Genomic DNA, 17,530 nt, shown 5'->3' on the forward strand with positions numbered 1-17,530 from the left:
TGCCCCGATTTTGGCAGCGGTTTTTTTTTTTTAATAAGTGAAAATTAAACAGTGACCCCTATTTGCAATGAATAGGTATTATCTATAGGGGAGGCCTACAACAGTAGACAGTAACTGTAGCAACTGAAATTAAAAAAAATTTATAATATATAAATGAAGACGTAGATAAAAGAGATTCAATACTGCAGTGTTGTCTGCCTCTTGCTGTGTAGATAACTGGGGTGTTATTTATACAGGTGATTACTGGTGATGTAACATAAAATATAAAAATTTATTCTTATGTAAATATATATCGTTTTAAGAGAATCATTAAAATTTTCTGCAGTTTGAATTTTCCACTACTACTTTTTTATACAGAAAATGTTATTGTATAGTATTTAATAGTCTTGAAATATCAAGACTTAAAGGTAATAATAAATTTCTTCGCACACATATCATACAAATAGGATGTTACAGGTAGTTACTCAGCCCTGAGATTCAGAAATACGGAGGAATAAAAATATTGTTTGAAAATACCAGAGGGAAACTTTGTAAAAAAGTCGTTTGCTTGAGCACCTCTGTTTCTACCGTGAAGCAGTTGTGTTTGTATGTGTTTCGGTTTGAAGGACGGGATATGGCAGTGAATTTACTGGGTACAGAGGAATAACACCTTAGTCCTCAGGAATGGCAACGCATGGGAGGTATCATAGGCGGAACAGTATACTTTGTTATGTCCATGGTACTACACATGTCGATAGGCGACGGTTACCACTTGCCATCAGGTGGGCCGACAGCTTGTTTGCCATTCTGAAGTTGTATAAAAAAAAAAACTAGTCGGGCATCACCAAATTTAAGCCCATATAAATAATAAAAAAAATATTTTAGACAAGTGGTCTCTTAGGTAATAAACACTGGAACAATTTGGTCAAATAGTAAAATAAGTACACCTACCGATATTTTAATATATTATTTAAATTTAAAAGTCTAATATGACTTTTTATGAGAAAAAAAAAACCTCTACCAACTAAGCTAGTTTTAAAAAAATATTAGATATTAGAAATCGGGTACGACATATTCTTTCCCGCGTTTCTTTTGTGTACAGTGGCGCCACTCAAAAGGAGGGTATTTAACAATTCTAACAGTAATCACCTTATCGTTTATTGAATCTATAATTCCCGCTAATTCCCCAATGAAGATTTTCTCTTATAAAAAAAAAATGTTATTTTACTCTATGCACATCGATTCATGTAAAAAAAAATAATTGAAGTATTTAACAAGTGATTTATATTAAAAAAAAATCAGTTGTACCTGCGAATAAATGAAGGAAATTTGATGTATCTAATGCTATCATATAACCTTGTATAGGTACAACAGCGCCAGACGAAACGAAACGCCATTAGTCGCAAATTTTTACTTAGCACGAAGGTCGTGCAGTTATTTTGTAGGTAGTAATAATAGTACATCACAAACAGTCGTATAATTCGCACGTATCGTAAGAAATCTTGTAAATAGATAATAATTGATAACGATAGCACGTATCATACTGTATAATTATTATTCACATTCAAATTAACTATATTTATTAAATTATTAGTGATCTTCGAGTAGGTAATTGAAGACGTATTAAAAAGAATATAGTTCTAATAATTTCGCAAAGATGTCGCTGACTCGTGTTTTGATAGTGAACAGATCTTATCCCAGTGCCGGCTTGGAATTATTGAAAGGAAAGTAAGTATTAACAATCTACTTTTTATACAATTTAGAATGGCGAACAAACTGTCGATCCACTTAATGGAAAGTAGTAACAATTGTCGCCTACAGGCATGATCAGTATTACGTACATAACAGAATATTCTGTAACGCCGGTACCTACCCTTCATAAGTGTAAAAAAAAATAGTATGTACTTTTATTGTACTAAATCTAGATTATTTATAAAAAAACCCTAATGGCATATAACTAAGTGACACCATTTTAATGCTTTTCTTTTCCTTTATGTTTATTGTTAAGTGTTTTTCATACTTAAGTATGTAATTAGGCACGAAATAAATATTTCTTTCTTTCTTTAAGTGCCTACCCGTTTTTAATTGAATTAGACATGAGCACGGAGAACCCTAGCCTTCAAATGTGTTCACTTCATCTGACTGAATTTCCTTAATATCATACCTAACAAACCCCTCTCTCTCTCTCTTTTTTTATGCAACTTAAAATGGCAAACAAACTGACGACCCAATTGATGGAAAATGGTAACTGTCACTTATAAACATGAGCAGTACACTGCACATAACAGAGTATACTGTTTCATCCATGATTACTCTCATGCGTTGCCATTCCAGAGCACTCAAGTGTTGTTCCTCTGTGCCCTGTAAATTCACTGCCATATCCCACCCTCAAACTAAAACACAGCCATGCAAAGACGACTGCTTTACGGTTGAAACAAGAATAGGACAAAGATAGCCAAGCAAACGACTTTTGTACAAAATCTTATTTTAAATACAGAAATAATCGTTGAACAAAAAGTCACTATGTAATTAACACTAATTAGTACAAATAAAGAGTAATAAAAATAATACCTGCATTAATAGATATTACAGTCGCAAAATATTTTTATAAAGTGACGTGTGACGCGTACCCTATTTAAATTCTACTCAATGGCAATAATAAAAATTATAGCATTCATTCATTTTGTATGACGCCATTCATACTTGAGAATGTCAATGACATTCAATGATAATACATTCATGATCAATCATGAAGCAACCATATATCACAAAATATACTTAATAGGTATATTCTAGCGTCAGCTTGCAGCTTACTAATAGTTGCCACGCTTGGCAAATGGATTGGCAACCGCAATTAGGCTTTTAGTATTGTTTGAAGAGAGACGCTGCTGCCCATCCTTTGATCATTAAGTCCCCTTAGTCACCTCTTAACCCTACTTAACACCCAAGGAAAAGGAAGGGGTGACCTATTCTATATCGGAACTGCATGGCAAACTAGCATACTTACTTTTTTCTGATACATACGTTTTCACTTTTTTATAGTATTACCTCCTTATTCATAAAAACTAAAACTTTCTACAAACCTACATTAACTATTACACTGATTTCTCACTTGATTTCAAATTCAAAATTAAGCGTGAAAGAAAGAGTCAAAACAGTTAAATGATACCACTTTAATGGCTAAACTAGGTTTATAAGAGGTTTGACGTTTTATGAATAAAAGCTATATGCAATGGTTACCACTTTCCACTAGCCATGTCTTTTTGAGTTTCATAAAAATACAAAAAAAAAATTATAAACCACATATAAATAAAACTAAAATTACAAATTTTATAGTTCCAGGATCCAAGCAACAGTATTACCTTATGAAGACTACGAGCCGCAATCATTAAAAGAAATAAAACAAAGTGTTAAAGGAGTCGACGGTTTGATATGGAACACGAGGTATCGACTGACAGGCGAAATACTAGACATAGCGGGTCGGTAGCTATTTGAATTACATTTTATTGATGATAGAAATATGAGCAGAACATTTTGCACGCTTTGCTTCTATATTCAAAAACTGAACAATTTTTCTCGAACTAAAAATTATCTATAAGTAGATAGTGAATATAAATACCATAATCCTGATAAAAAATATGAGACAAATATGAGAACAAACTACATACCAAAGTTGATAATTAATACTATAAATTAAAATTGTGTTCCACAAAAATAAAACTAACTTCAATTATGGCAAACCCAGTTATTTTGATTTAAAAACTAGTTTTTCGTAAAATTTCTATGGGACTAATCTGTAAATATATCCCATCAGATAAAGAACTTTCCAAATGAGTTTCCAAAAAAAAAACTGGCGAAATTATGAGGTAACAAACATAACAAAAAATACAATCAAATTAAAAATCTCCTTCATTTTGAAGTCATTTGATAAAAAGAAACATCAAAAGTAATGCAAACTTGATGAAGATTTTGTGTGAAACAGACCCAAAATCTACCGTCAAAAATTTTTAATCTTCTTTCTGAAGAAACTTAATAAGTTAGTTTTACAATTCAGGTCCGCAATTGAAGGCCATATCATCGACGTCTTCGGGTCTTGACCACATAGACCTGGAAGAAGTGAAAAAACGCAACATCCGTCTTGGGAACACTCCTGGAGTGTTGAATGATGCTGTAGCCGATATTGCCGTTGGAGTAATGATTGCTGCGGCTAGAAGATTTAAAGAAGGGATCAGGAATTTAGAGAGGTAAACTCTACATTATGATCTACACTATAAGTTCTCAACGTGGGTAATAACGCCCCCTTGTAGGCGTTGGAAACTTTAAGGGGGACAGTAGAGAATCAAACTTATGTATCTATAAGTACATTATGTTCGCATATTCATTACATTAACGCAGTATAGGACGACTCCCCACTCGATGGAGTGACGATTTCAAGTGCATTTTTTTGTAATGGGTGATAATGGAATGGTAACCCCACCCACGCTATCGGTATACACCGGCGGAGTACCAGTGAAGGATGATAGGTGAGGATGAAGCAGGTCAGTTAGCCTATCGTGACGAATTCAACAAGAATTGTTCACGATGGTTTCCAGGAGGAACGATGTGGAGGTCGACCTAATAGGATATATTGCTAGCAATAGGGCTGTCAAACTCCTTTGCTAACAATCCCTTTCCCCCCACCTCAAGTGCATTGCAGGGAGTCATTGGATGCAGGTGGCTCAGAATCGTTCCTTATGGCAGTTTATGCGGGAGACCTATGTTCAGCAGTAGAAGGATAATAGTTAAGATGATTCATTATATAACATATAATATTAATACGAGAGTAAACCATTAAAATTTGTTTTTAAGATTAAAATACGCATAAGAAATACGCAAAAAATACAGGCCAATTGGGAAAAAATAAATTATCTAATTTCAGTGGTGAATGGAAATATGGTGTTACATGGACATTAGGACAGGACATAGTTGGAAGTACCGTCGGTATCGTGGGACTGGGAGGCATCGGCCAAGCCATAGTTAGAAGGCTGAAAGGCTTTGATGTAGCGAGGTTCATCTACAGCGGACGAAGTGAGAAGCCCGAAGGTAAAGAAATCGATCATTAATCATAAAAAGAAACTTTTTACAATGCATGTCTATTTCAAACTTTGGACTTTCTTTTTCTTTCTACTTTACACCAATTCTACAATTGATATCTTCTAGCAAAGACTCTGAATGTGGAGCGTGTACCACAAGAACAACTGTTGAGGGAGAGCGACTACGTGATCCTAGCGTGCCCCCTAACTAACGAGACCAGGAACATGATCAACTGTACTGCCCTCAGGACTATGAAGAAGACTGCTGTTTTGGTAAACATCGGCAGAGGAGGTAAGTGTTAAATTTAAATACAATCGAAGCATAACCCTCACATTTCTGTCGCACAACTTCTTCGTACGGTTGTTTCCCTTTGAAGTGTGAAATTCGGCAGTGAAATCACTGGGTACAAAAATTTAATCTTAGTCTTCAGAAATGGCAACTCATGAGAAGTACCGTTACTGTTTTTAATGGATGAAAATTCAATAGTAACTAAGCATGGATACTGATCCCATATTTCACCAGAGGAAGACTGTACAAAAGTCGATTGCTTGGGTACCTCTGTCCTATTCGTGTTTCTACCGTGAAGCAGTTGTATTTGCATGGCTGTGTTTCGGTTTGAAGGGTGGGATATGGCGTGAATTTACTGGGTACAGAGGAATAACACCTGATTCCTCAGGAATGGCAACGCATGGGGGGTATCATGGGCGAAACAGTATACTCTGTTATGTCCATGGTACTGCTCATGTCTATAGGCGATTGTTACCATATTCCATCAGATGGGCCGTCAGCTTGTTTGCCATTCTAAGTTGTATAAAAATATATGTTATATATATATATATATATATATAACATATATTTTTACAGGCATTTATACATTGATGATAGATATACTAAACATTGATGGCAGAAAAATGTCTTTACCCATTTCGATATCGCCCATATCGATCGAATATCTTTTTTTTATACCACTGAGGTGGCAAACAAGCATACGGCCCACCTGATGGTAAGTGGAACCCCTGCCGAGGATTTTCCAAGAGACTACAGCATGGGGTTCTTCAAAAGGGGGTTAAAGAGGTTCCTTCAGGGTCAGCAACGCGCCCGTAATATCTCTGATATTGCAGGCGTTCATAGGCTAAGGTAACCACTTACCATCAGGTGGGCCGTATGTTTGTTTACCACCTCAGTGGTATAAAAAAAGGGACACCGACAGCATATTGTATTATAACACATATAACATACTTTTAGTACAATACAATATTAAGACTATGCCTTTTAAAGGTATTTACAGGATTTTGACAGGTTGGCAATCACAGTTAAGCTTTGGGGATGTTTAAAGAGGGACGCTGCTGCACATCCCTCGATCATTATATTGTTATCAATAGCGACTAATATTCCCATTATATATATATATATATATATATATATATATATATATATATATATATATATATACCTATTCCTATATCATGGTATTAACTTTATTTCATCTTATTTATATTTTTATCTAACTTTATTTATATTATTATTCCTTTATTTCTGGGATATCATCTTAACCACCATATTATTTTCTGTGACGTCCTTAATACTACATAGATATATTCTTTATTGCACTTGTAAAAAAGACATATAGCGGTTCATATGTATGTATATGGGACTGTTTCCACTATCTATTAAGTAGGACGTTAGCTTGTATGGCATTACAAGTTGTGTACAAAAAAAAATCTACTTCTTACATATTATTATTTCACAGAACTGATAGATCAAGAAGCGTTGTTCGAAGCTCTACGAGAACAGTGCATATTCGCGGCTGGCCTAGATGTTGTCACCCCGGAGCCACTGCCCAAAGAGCATAAGCTGCTCTCGCTGCCGAACTGCTGTCAGTATCACCTTCATGATCATTACCACTTCAGTCTACACCGGTGTTTCCCAACGTGGGGCCCACCCCCCACAGGGGGGCAATTTGATAGTTAAGGGGGGGGGGGGGGGGGGCAATAAAAAAATTGGCTCGAAGCGATTTTAAGCCCTCTTGCTCCGGGCAATATATATATATATATATATATATATATAGTGTAATTAGGTGCGTTAGGTAACCATTATTTATATAATCTAGTCAAAGACCAAAAATCGTATTAATGTTACAGATGTGAAGGTAAACGTTACTCAATTATGGTTAAATAGGTAAATATAACCAAATGTAATTTGGTACACTTATAGACAAAAAAGCATCTCTTATTAGTAAAAGTACTTTTGACTGGTTAAGAGTTTTGACTCCAACAGATATACCAATTATACCTTTCATAGTGATTGCTATAAGATAATAAACAAACGCACTTTTATATTTATAATATTAGTACAGGTGGGTAGATACGGATCCATCGTGTATTTTATGAGAAAGTAGTACCAGATATATACATTGCTGTCTTCAATCTAAATATTAAATCAATGGTATATTACTGTAAATTTATTATTATTTATTTCAGTCATAATTCCACATATGGGAAGCGCTACGGTAAATACAAGGAACGCTATGGCGCAGATTGCGGCCAACAACATTCTTTTAGCATTGGACGGACAACCAATGCAGTTTCCTATTAATTGAATTACATTATTAGAGTTATCATTTTAAGTATTATTTTGTATTAGATTAAATTTTATTAAATTCAATCTTCATTAGTTTTATTTAAATATCTAAGAATGTTCACATTTAGAGTTTACTCTGTTATGTCCATGGTACTGTTCATGTTTATAAGGCGACGTTTACCACTTTCCACCAGGTGAGCCGTCAGCTCATAAGCATTCTATGTTACATATAATAAAGTTGGCTTAGCGAGCTCTCTCTTGAGCTCTCTTTTGCATTAAAACTACTCCATGATATTTCGAACCTGTATCCGCAATTGGACGTATTTGCCTCCAACTTGCTGGATTTTCGTCGGATGACCACAGAGTGTTCGTGTTCAGAGATTTAGGCTCTAATGTTATTTATATTTAAGTTTAATCTTTTTAATATTATTCCTTTTTATTATGTGTATTATTAATTTAATTTTTAATTAAAAGATTGCAGTTAATTCCTGGTGAACTTTTCAACACTGACCAGCTGATTTGATCTCATCTTCACCTATCATTATTTACTAGCACATAAATAGCGCTGACATATGTAAGTACCGTTCTATTTTCAACCGACTTCGAAAAAAAGAACGTTCCCAATTCGGTTGTATTTTTTTATGTTTGTTACCTCATAACTTCGTCAAGTGTGAACCGATTTGTAAACTTCTTTTTTATCTTAAAGAATATACTTACAGATTGGTACTATAAAAATGTTATCAAAATCGGTTTAGTACTTTAGTTCTTAAATCAAAATAACTGATTTTACCAAAATTGGAGTCGGTTTTTTTTGGGTCCCAATTAAAATTTTAATCTTATTAAAAAATTAGCATATTTGAATAGATATTATTCAATATCTAAAAACGATATCCAATCTTTTTACAATTAAATTTTAATTAATATTTACCTACTTCTTATCTCATTAAAAAGACGAGAATGGCATACGTAAAGCAATTCAACATCACGCATAACGTAAGAAAACTTATAACAAAAAACCGGTTCCGGACCCACTATATAAAGTAGATAGCCCGGAATTATTCTACCATTCTGGATAAGCCTTGAACATAACTATAAACTGCCAGTCACTTTAACAAGCTCACCATTTCGAGCGTTCATTTAACGCGATATGACTTTACCGCGAGATAAAAACTAAACTACATAAAAATATGAGCAAATACGTTGTAACAATAGTGCTGGCGATAACGTTAGCGACGCCGGTGGTTTACAGTGACAATAGCACAATGACAAAACATCTGAAAGTGTTAATAGCTAGTAACGATTTACCGGTGAGCGGGGTAAAACTACTTCAAGAACAGTAAGTGATCTGTTTAAATTTCTTATCACCTATATTGACCTTTGAGATTAGAAACGTTGTATATTTAAAAAATATTAATTAATTTGTATCTTTGACTGAATATTATAAATATAAAGACGTTCGTGTAACTTGTGTGTACTGTATGAAAAATCTAAATTAAACACTCATAGTAGTTAGGTATTATACAAATATGTAATGAATTAGGTACGATAGGTTAATTGAAAATGTTGTTTGTTGTAATAATAATTAGTTTCATTTTCGTTTCCTTATTTACGAGTATACTTGACAAATGTTAGCACTTAAAAACAAAGGTAGGTACCTACAGTTGCAATTCTATAATTGCAACACATCTGTATTCGTACCTATTAATTTTTATAATAGGCTAATTAATGTGTGTAGGTAGGTACTAATCTACTGGGATACTTTGATAGAAAGATAAAATTATACTAGTTATTTGAATAAATGCGATAACAAAACAATAATTTTATGCCTCATGGCTTACAGTATACTCGAACGCAAAGTAATGCCAAGGTCAGACTTTAACGTGGCACTAGCGGTAATTATTTTTATAAACATAAGTAGAAAACAAACCAAATTTGTAAGTTTTTAATTCATAAGTTTACAGCATTTGTTGCATTTTGATTAGCTATTTTTATAGCCTATATAAATATCACCAGAGGGAGACTTTATACAAAATTCGTTTGCTTGGGTACCTCTGTTCCATTCGTGTTTCTACCGTGATGCAGTTGTGTTTGCATAGCTATGTTTCGGTTTCAAGGGTGGAATATGGCAGTGAATTTACAGGGTACAGAGAAATAATACCTGAGTCCTCAGGAATGGCAACGCATGGGAGGTACTATGGACGAAACAGTATACTTTGTTATGTCCACGGTACTGCCCATGTCTATAGGCGACAGTTACCACTTTCCATCAGGTGGACCGCCAGCTTGTTTGCCATTCTAAGTTGCATAAAAAATTTACCTATAAATACCTATCCATCCTTGAGTTCAAAACTATCTCGAATCTGACAATTTCATGCAAATCGTTTCCTGGCAATACACCGTGAAATTCGTCTACAATTAATTAAAATACAAATAATTAGATATGAATGCTTAATTGCCTACTTTAAAAGTTACAATCCAATTTGTTTATAATAAATTTTTGGCGGCCATTTCGTCCGCTAAGCCGGGATATTATGATTTATTTATAGGATCACCAACGTAAGGTACAACTAAGTATTTCAATACAATACACTAGTGGATTAGGTCTAACTGTTATTACATTTAGAGGCAACTACAGCATGCTTTATTTGAGAAACATTATCATTATTATGAATGACAGAGATAATATGTTTTTCTCCATCCTAAATACATTATGTATGCGAAATTTCACATCAATTAGTAGAGCCGTTAAGACACCAAAGAATAACAAATAGGTAAAGAAACAAACTCATTCTCTGATTCGTTATATTAATATGAATAAGGATCAATAGGATAAATAAAGATATAATAATATTTTTACATTGTTATTTAGTGTCTGAATTTTATTTTATTTCAATAGGTGGTACACATTACAGAGAATTAACATTGTTACATTAATATATACAGTACAATAATGTTTTGTTTAAGCTAATCCTCCAAAAATATACGTGAATACCGACGATGTTTCATTTTGAATAATTATTTAAGATTGTGTTCCAAAAAAACCGACTTCATTCGAGGCAAAAACAGTTATTTTAATTTAAAAACTAAACTATGGAATCGATTTTGATAAAATTTCTATACGATCAATCTGTAAATATATACTTTCAGATAAAAAAGAATTTACCAAATCGGTTTACAACTAATAGAGTTATGAAGTAATCAACATAAAAATTGTACAACAGAATTGGGAGCCTCTCAAATGGTTATTTATTTTGTTTACTTAACACTTTATTGCACGAATATTACAAGAATTCATGAAGGTTTTGCAATAAGCATAGTGTAGTGCAAAAGGCGGTCTTATTGCTAAGCAATCTCTTCCAGACAACCTTAGTTAGGTACATTAAGAGATATGCAATAATAATAAAAAATATATTGTATAATACTGCTATCATTTATGTTTTTATCTACTTAGTGTTATCACTTTTTATATTATATAATTCGCTTAATCTTATGACGATGTATACTTACGCAGCTTCACTGTAGTACAAAATCGTTTCTCTTATTACGGAGACGATGAGAAGGTTCAAAGTCAAGAAGAATGCCTCAAACTGGTGCCCGGGTGCTCGGCGATAGTATGGGCCTCGAGTCACTCCATCACCGATGAGCTGCTGGACAAAGCTGGTAAGTAATCTCTTCACTATAATCTTAAAATAATAAAATTGTAATTATGCGATGTCGGGGGAGAAAAGGATTGTCAGATCGACCCCTACGTGGTCCTTCTTGGAAACCATCGTAATAAATTCTAACTGCTGACAGCTAAAGGCTAACTGACCTGCTTTTTCATCCTCACCTATCATCCCTCACTGGAGCCTTGCAAGCGTATACCGTTAGCGCAGACAGGGTTACCATTCCATTACCATTTATTATAACTAGACGTTTTTTAACATCATCATCATCATATCAGCCTTGATCTGTCCTGACCAAACATAGGCCTACCTCATAGACTGCCATAAAGAGCGATCCTGGGCCAACTGCATCCACGGATTCCAAAAAACTGAACTTTATCGATTGAACTGATAGTATTATTTCCAACTGGAAAGGCACTCAGCTTGTATAACAGAAAGACGTGGGTTCGATTCCCACCGACGAGTTGTCAAACGAGTTGTCAAAAGTTATTTAATCAACCTATTCATAATTCAAAATGAACGAATTCAACATTATTTACAGGGCCGAACTTGAAAATAGTAGCAACGGCGTCAGCGGGATACAACCATTGTAATGTGGACGGTTTGAAGGCTCGAGGTATCAAATTGACGAACACTCCTGGGGTGCTGAGTGCAGCGGTAGCTGAGATTGCCATCACCCTGATGCTGGTAACAGCGAGGCGGTTCACTGAATGGTTGCAACAAGTGGAAAGGTATAACTTTATGCCATGCACATTTCTATTAACTTCCTAAAATTATTTCATTAACAATAAATTACATCAAAATTTGTTCAGTTTGTCTCCATAACAAAATGTTATCGATATCGGTTCAGGCGTAATCTTGGGAATGGAAAAAAACATCAGTCTTTCTTAGAATAAGTTTTAATAAATGGAAATAGAATAGTTACTTCCTCTGCAGTATTAGTTCACGCTGGCGAGATAGTAACAAATGATAGTTAGCCCATCTTGACGCATTCACCAGGAATCGACCACGATGATTTCTAAAAAGGAACAAATTGACCTTACACAGTTATTGCTAATTATCTTTTTCCTACTGTTATGCCATTTATATAAATTTTAAATTAATAATTTATTTATTTACAATTTATTTCAGTGGCAAATGGGTAAATGGTCTTGATAAATACCTTGGTCAGGACATACGCGGCAGTACTGTGGGCATCGTCGGTTTCGGAGGCATCGGTCAAGCTACTGCCAAACGCCTCGCTGGATTCGAGGTCGCCAGAATTATATACAGTGGCCACAGGGAAAAACCAGAAGGTGCGATATGTTCTTTTAAATAAACGTAATAGTTAATTTTAAATTCGGATTGTTTACAGATATTTCAAATTCACAATCGGGACTAAACGCGATGCGATTGTAGGCAATGGGTACCTACATAGGTACTTGATTTTTATTTCCGACGTTGTGAAATGCAGCAACATCGGCAATCAAAATCAGCTGTGTAGGTGGATTCAAATATATTATATTCATAATAATACTTAAAATAAATAGGTATATGGCAATTAAGCGTCATTAAAATTGTTGTGAATAGAAAGTTCAAACCATTCTAAACCGAGCAATAAACTAAATAGCAATTAAGTATTCTGGGTAGTCATCATCATATCAGTCTTTAACTGTCCACTGCTGAACATAGGCCTCCCCCTTGAGGGGGTTTGCCAGTAGTTGCCACGTTTGGCAGGCGGATTGGCAACTGCAGTCAAGCTTTAGAGATGTTTTAAGAGGGACGCTGCTGCCAATTCCTTGTCCTCCCTTAGTCGACTCTAACTACACCCACGTGTTAGGAAGGAGTGGCCTATTCTATGCCGGGACCACACGGCCAATTCTAGGTAATAGTAGGTATATATACAAATTAAAATGTAAAGATGCAAATACTATAGAAGACCTAAATACCTAAGCTTACCTAGAATAATCAGATAGACCGTGTGCTATTTGAAATTGGCGTAAAAGATAAGTTATCAAATTAGATAAAACAAATGTATAAAGGTCTTTGACACTGGTTTAAGGAAAAAATACCATAGATGTCCCAGTGTACTATACATCATCTATGATGTCATATTACAACTCCATCAAGTAGACCATTATTAGCTTGTCATAAAAAAAAATTGTAGACATTTTGGTGATTTGGTGATTCTGAAAAATATTCTGCATATCTGGTTTGGAATTGATAACCAAATAATAAGAAAATATCTATTCTTCAGGAAAAGCGCTAGGAGCCCAATTAGTGCCACAAGATGATTTGTTCCAACAAAGTGACTTCATCATTCTATCAGCGCCGCTCACCAACGAGACTAGGCACATGATCAACAGAAGCACCTTGGGAAAGATGAAGAAGAATGCCATTATAATCAATGTTGGTCGTGGAGGTAATAAATTACCTACTAAATTTGAAATGTATATAAATTACCTACTAAATTTTAAATGTATATAAATTACCTACTAAATTTTAAATGTATATAAATTACCTACTAAATTATAAATGTATATAAATTACCTACTAAATTTTAAATATATATAAATTACCTACTAAATTTTTGCCCGCAACTTCGTACGAGTGGATTTTAAAAGTATGAAAACCAATAAATTTCCCACTTCTAGATGGCTTATCAAGATAAAACATTTTTTTTATGCAACTTAGAATGGCAAACAAGCTGACGGCCCACCTGATGTAAAGTGGTAACCGTCACCTATAGACATGAGCAGCACCATGGACATAACAGAGTATACTGTTTCGCCCATGATACCCCCCATGCGTTGCCATTCCTGAGGACTCAAGTGTTATTCCTCTGTACCCAGTAAATTCACGCCATATCCCACCCTTCGAACCGAAACACAGCCATGCAAACACAACTGCTTCACGGTTGAAACACGAATGGGACAGAGGTACCCAAGCAATAGACTTTTGTACAAAGTCTCCCTCTGGTAGATATTGTAACTTACTACTCTATTACATAGTACTAACTATAGGTATAGAATGTACCTACAGTTTTATATAAGCCATATTAACCTTTAGAATAGAGTCAGACGTGACAAATATATATGTATGTATTAATTTTTAGATTTTGGCATTTCATGATTTATATTTTATAAGATTAAATTTTTAAACATCGAGATAAGTCAGGTAAATTATTATAGTTTATCTAAATGATCGTGTTAATTTACGACTTTTATAAAAGCCTTTATTCTAATAAAGATATTATTTTCGGTTTCAGATCTCATTGATCAGGAGGCTCTGTATGAAGCGCTCAAGAACAACGATATATACGCGGCAGGTCTGGACGTAACTACACCAGAACCACTGCCCGCTGACCACAAATTGTTAAAACTTCCTAATGTCTGTAAGTACTCCATTAAAAAAACATTAATTGATATTTAAATACTAGAAAATACAACCGACTTTATTCTAATAGTATATTAATAAAGCTAAGAGTAAATATGTATAATGCTTTATTTTACACATGACTATAATATAATAATAAATCACATGATCTTTTTTCGAAATATTGTTAAACAATAATTTCTAAATAATCTATTAACACAAAAACATTTTAATTCTAGTACTTGTTTATGCACTGATTAAAAAAAAATATACCAATGTTTTTATTAAATATGCTAAGTATAAATAAATGTATTTTTAAATTGTAGGTACCTTACATAGATAAATTAATAAAACTTTTTTAAAAAAAGCTTTAAGGTTATTTATTTCAAACATTACAAAAACATTTGTTTTGCTTGATTGTAGTACCTACTTAAAAAAAAAACATTACATATTGTTGTATTGTATTCCAGTCCTTTAATTTAAATATCCAGGCTTTTTTTAATATTTCAATTTTTTTTTATTTGCAACCAACTTTATTTTTTGTCCAGTTGTAACTCCACACATCGGCAGTGGTACAGAGCGCACACGCAACGAAATGGCCATCCTTGCGGCAAAGAATGTGATCAACGCTCTCACTGGAAAATCTCTCATCACGCCAGTGTTACCATGATTATATTAAAAGAAATCAAGACAATGAGATCCGTCAGTCGCTGCTTACACTTGGAGGCTTAAATACCCATAATAAGACTTGTATAACCCGCCGATGTAAATATACTAGTCCAGAAATACTACACCCTCAGTGTGAGTGGCCTATTAAATTCGACGGTTTATGCAAAGCAATTATGATTCAAATAAGGTGGGTTTTTCAACCCCCTAATAATAATATCAGAGCATGTATTCTTTATACTTAAAACAGGTAACAATAAAACATGCTTGTTAAATATAAAATAGTTTTTTAATTTTATTTTTAATAAAAATCCTTCACATAATAAGAATTTTGAATAAACATTTTTACTATGTACAAAATTAACGATACTTAACTGTAATAGCATCTGTTTTAATAATTAAACATTATCATTATGATTGGCTATTTGATGTAAGCAATTAATATCAGGTCTAAAATATAATTAAGACTCATTTATAAAACATTAATTTAATGTGCATATTGTAAATTCTTAATTTTTTCTTCTTCACATAGTTAATTTATAAAATGTTCTACACATTTTAAATTAACAATTCTAATTGATATACATTATCACATAAAGGAAATCATGAATTATGTAACCTAATATAAAAAATATGAACAAGATTACCCCAAGTACATTTGGGATGTTACAACCATGTTTCCAAATTGGTAACAGGGCATAAAAGTATGTGCATCTTTGATGTTGCCATTGAAATTGGTTGCATGGCACTACTAAAAGCTCACTCAGTCTCATAGCCTGCCACCTATCTGAAGAAATTATGTAAAAACATAGGAAAATTCCTCATGGCAGTCTAAGAATAAATTTATATATTAATTAAAATTAAGTCATTAGAACAGGCAATTAACCTGATCATATACATTTAAATATACATTTGGCTATTGTAATTATTATATTATGAAAAAATAATGTACTGTGTTTAAAATTTAATCTAAAAGCAATTTAATAATCTGTCTTAATCTGACTACTATATCTTTTAGTTAAATGGCAATAAAATATATGTGATAGTTACTAAAATTATAAAAAACTAAATGAAAATGACTCATGTATAGAACAGAATACACTAATTCAAACCCCATCTGCTTTGAAATTATATACAATAATAATTGAAAAATCATGTTTATATTATTAAAATGTTTCAAAAAAAGTTCAGTCATGTTTTGCAGATGACTCCTAAATTAAATAATAATTCTTAAAATATATATATAAAACTTATTAAAATTAAGGTGCATCAGCCACCACAGCTGCTAAATCCTTCAGGAATGGTTCAATTTGATTCTCAAGTGACAGTATGTGGCCAGTATTACAATTGTCGCTTCCTATAAATGTGATGACTAATGGTAACTTATTCATTTGTATAACCTGAAAGAATAAGAAATATGATTAAAATAACAATAAAACTAATAATACTTTAAATAGTTTATTAAACATAGTCAGAACCCCAATAACTATATTCATAGAAAAAAAAATCTATGAGAAATCACTTCCCACAACATCAGAAACATCACAAATTTGAAACAATACATTATGAGGTTATTACTTTAAATGATAAGGAAAAATATATGTCTTTGACCTAATGAGTTTGTAACATAGTGGCAGGCAACAAAATAAACAAACCTGATAACTTGAATACATAGAGATAATAGTCTTGTTCCTTCCCAACCCTAACTTGCTTGCCTGATCTGTGGCCATGCCGAAAGTCGATATAAAATTTGGCCGCAAAGCCAATTGTGGAGCTCTTTCTGTTACTGCTCTAACCAATGGAACTCCATCACGGTCCGTAATAATGATACAGTGCAGACCATTTACCCTGAAAAATAAACAGAAGTTGATCACTCTTGAATCGTTTATTTTCTCTATTAGATTATAATTTAAACGAAATATACTTCTCTAGTAAATGGTTCAGATATTTTCGCAAATCATCAACCATTTTTTATAATAACTAATAAAGAAAGATCCAATGTAAAATAAAAAATAAATCAAGAAATTTCAGATTTCATGAAAATTTAACATGACATATTCGAGGAAAACAACTGTCGATGTCAAACTCAAAAAAGCATGAATTGTGTCAAATGGTGTGTACTACAGACAGAGAATTTCATATTCTTAGTCTAAAAATTTCAACCAACTCGTATCAATATTAAGCACGTCTTAAAAAAATATTAAAATACAATA

General features: G+C 33.2%; 3 protein-coding genes across 3 annotated transcripts; 2 read left to right on the plus strand and 1 right to left on the minus strand.

Annotated features, from left to right (window-relative positions):
• Nucleotides 1-1,381: 1,381 nt before the first annotated feature.
• On the plus strand, nt 1,382-7,716 carry LOC113516169 (glyoxylate reductase/hydroxypyruvate reductase-like). Its single transcript, XM_052899200.1, has 7 exons — nt 1,382-1,707; nt 3,316-3,458; nt 4,034-4,223; nt 4,898-5,061; nt 5,179-5,343; nt 6,803-6,928; nt 7,533-7,716. The coding sequence occupies exons 1-7, from the start codon at nt 1,637-1,639 to the stop codon at nt 7,649-7,651; spliced, it is 978 nt and encodes a 325-aa protein (XP_052755160.1). The 5' UTR covers nt 1,382-1,636; the 3' UTR covers nt 7,652-7,716.
• Nucleotides 7,717-8,687: 971 nt separating this feature from the next.
• On the plus strand, nt 8,688-15,599 carry LOC113515952 (glyoxylate reductase/hydroxypyruvate reductase-like). The gene is made up of 7 exons (XM_026900260.3): nt 8,688-8,968; nt 11,144-11,292; nt 11,839-12,028; nt 12,429-12,592; nt 13,534-13,698; nt 14,545-14,670; nt 15,200-15,599. Exons 1-7 carry the CDS (start codon nt 8,820-8,822, stop codon nt 15,319-15,321), a joined length of 1,065 nt encoding a protein of 354 aa, XP_026756061.2. The 5' UTR covers nt 8,688-8,819; the 3' UTR covers nt 15,322-15,599.
• A 661-nt stretch (nt 15,600-16,260) lies between these two features.
• On the minus strand, nt 16,261-17,400 carry LOC113516101 (ragulator complex protein LAMTOR3 homolog). Its single transcript, XM_026900467.3, has 3 exons — nt 17,242-17,400; nt 16,973-17,165; nt 16,261-16,717 (listed from the first exon to the last, which is right to left on the minus strand). The coding sequence occupies exons 1-3, from the start codon at nt 17,283-17,285 to the stop codon at nt 16,577-16,579; spliced, it is 378 nt and encodes a 125-aa protein (XP_026756268.1). The 5' UTR covers nt 17,286-17,400; the 3' UTR covers nt 16,261-16,576.
• Nucleotides 17,401-17,530: the final 130 nt, after the last annotated feature.

Source organism: Galleria mellonella, unplaced genomic scaffold (genome assembly GCF_026898425.1).
Source record: "Galleria mellonella isolate WM207_F2 unplaced genomic scaffold, CSIRO_AGI_GalMel_v1 utg56, whole genome shotgun sequence".
NCBI lineage: Eukaryota > Metazoa > Arthropoda > Insecta > Lepidoptera > Pyralidae > Galleria > Galleria mellonella.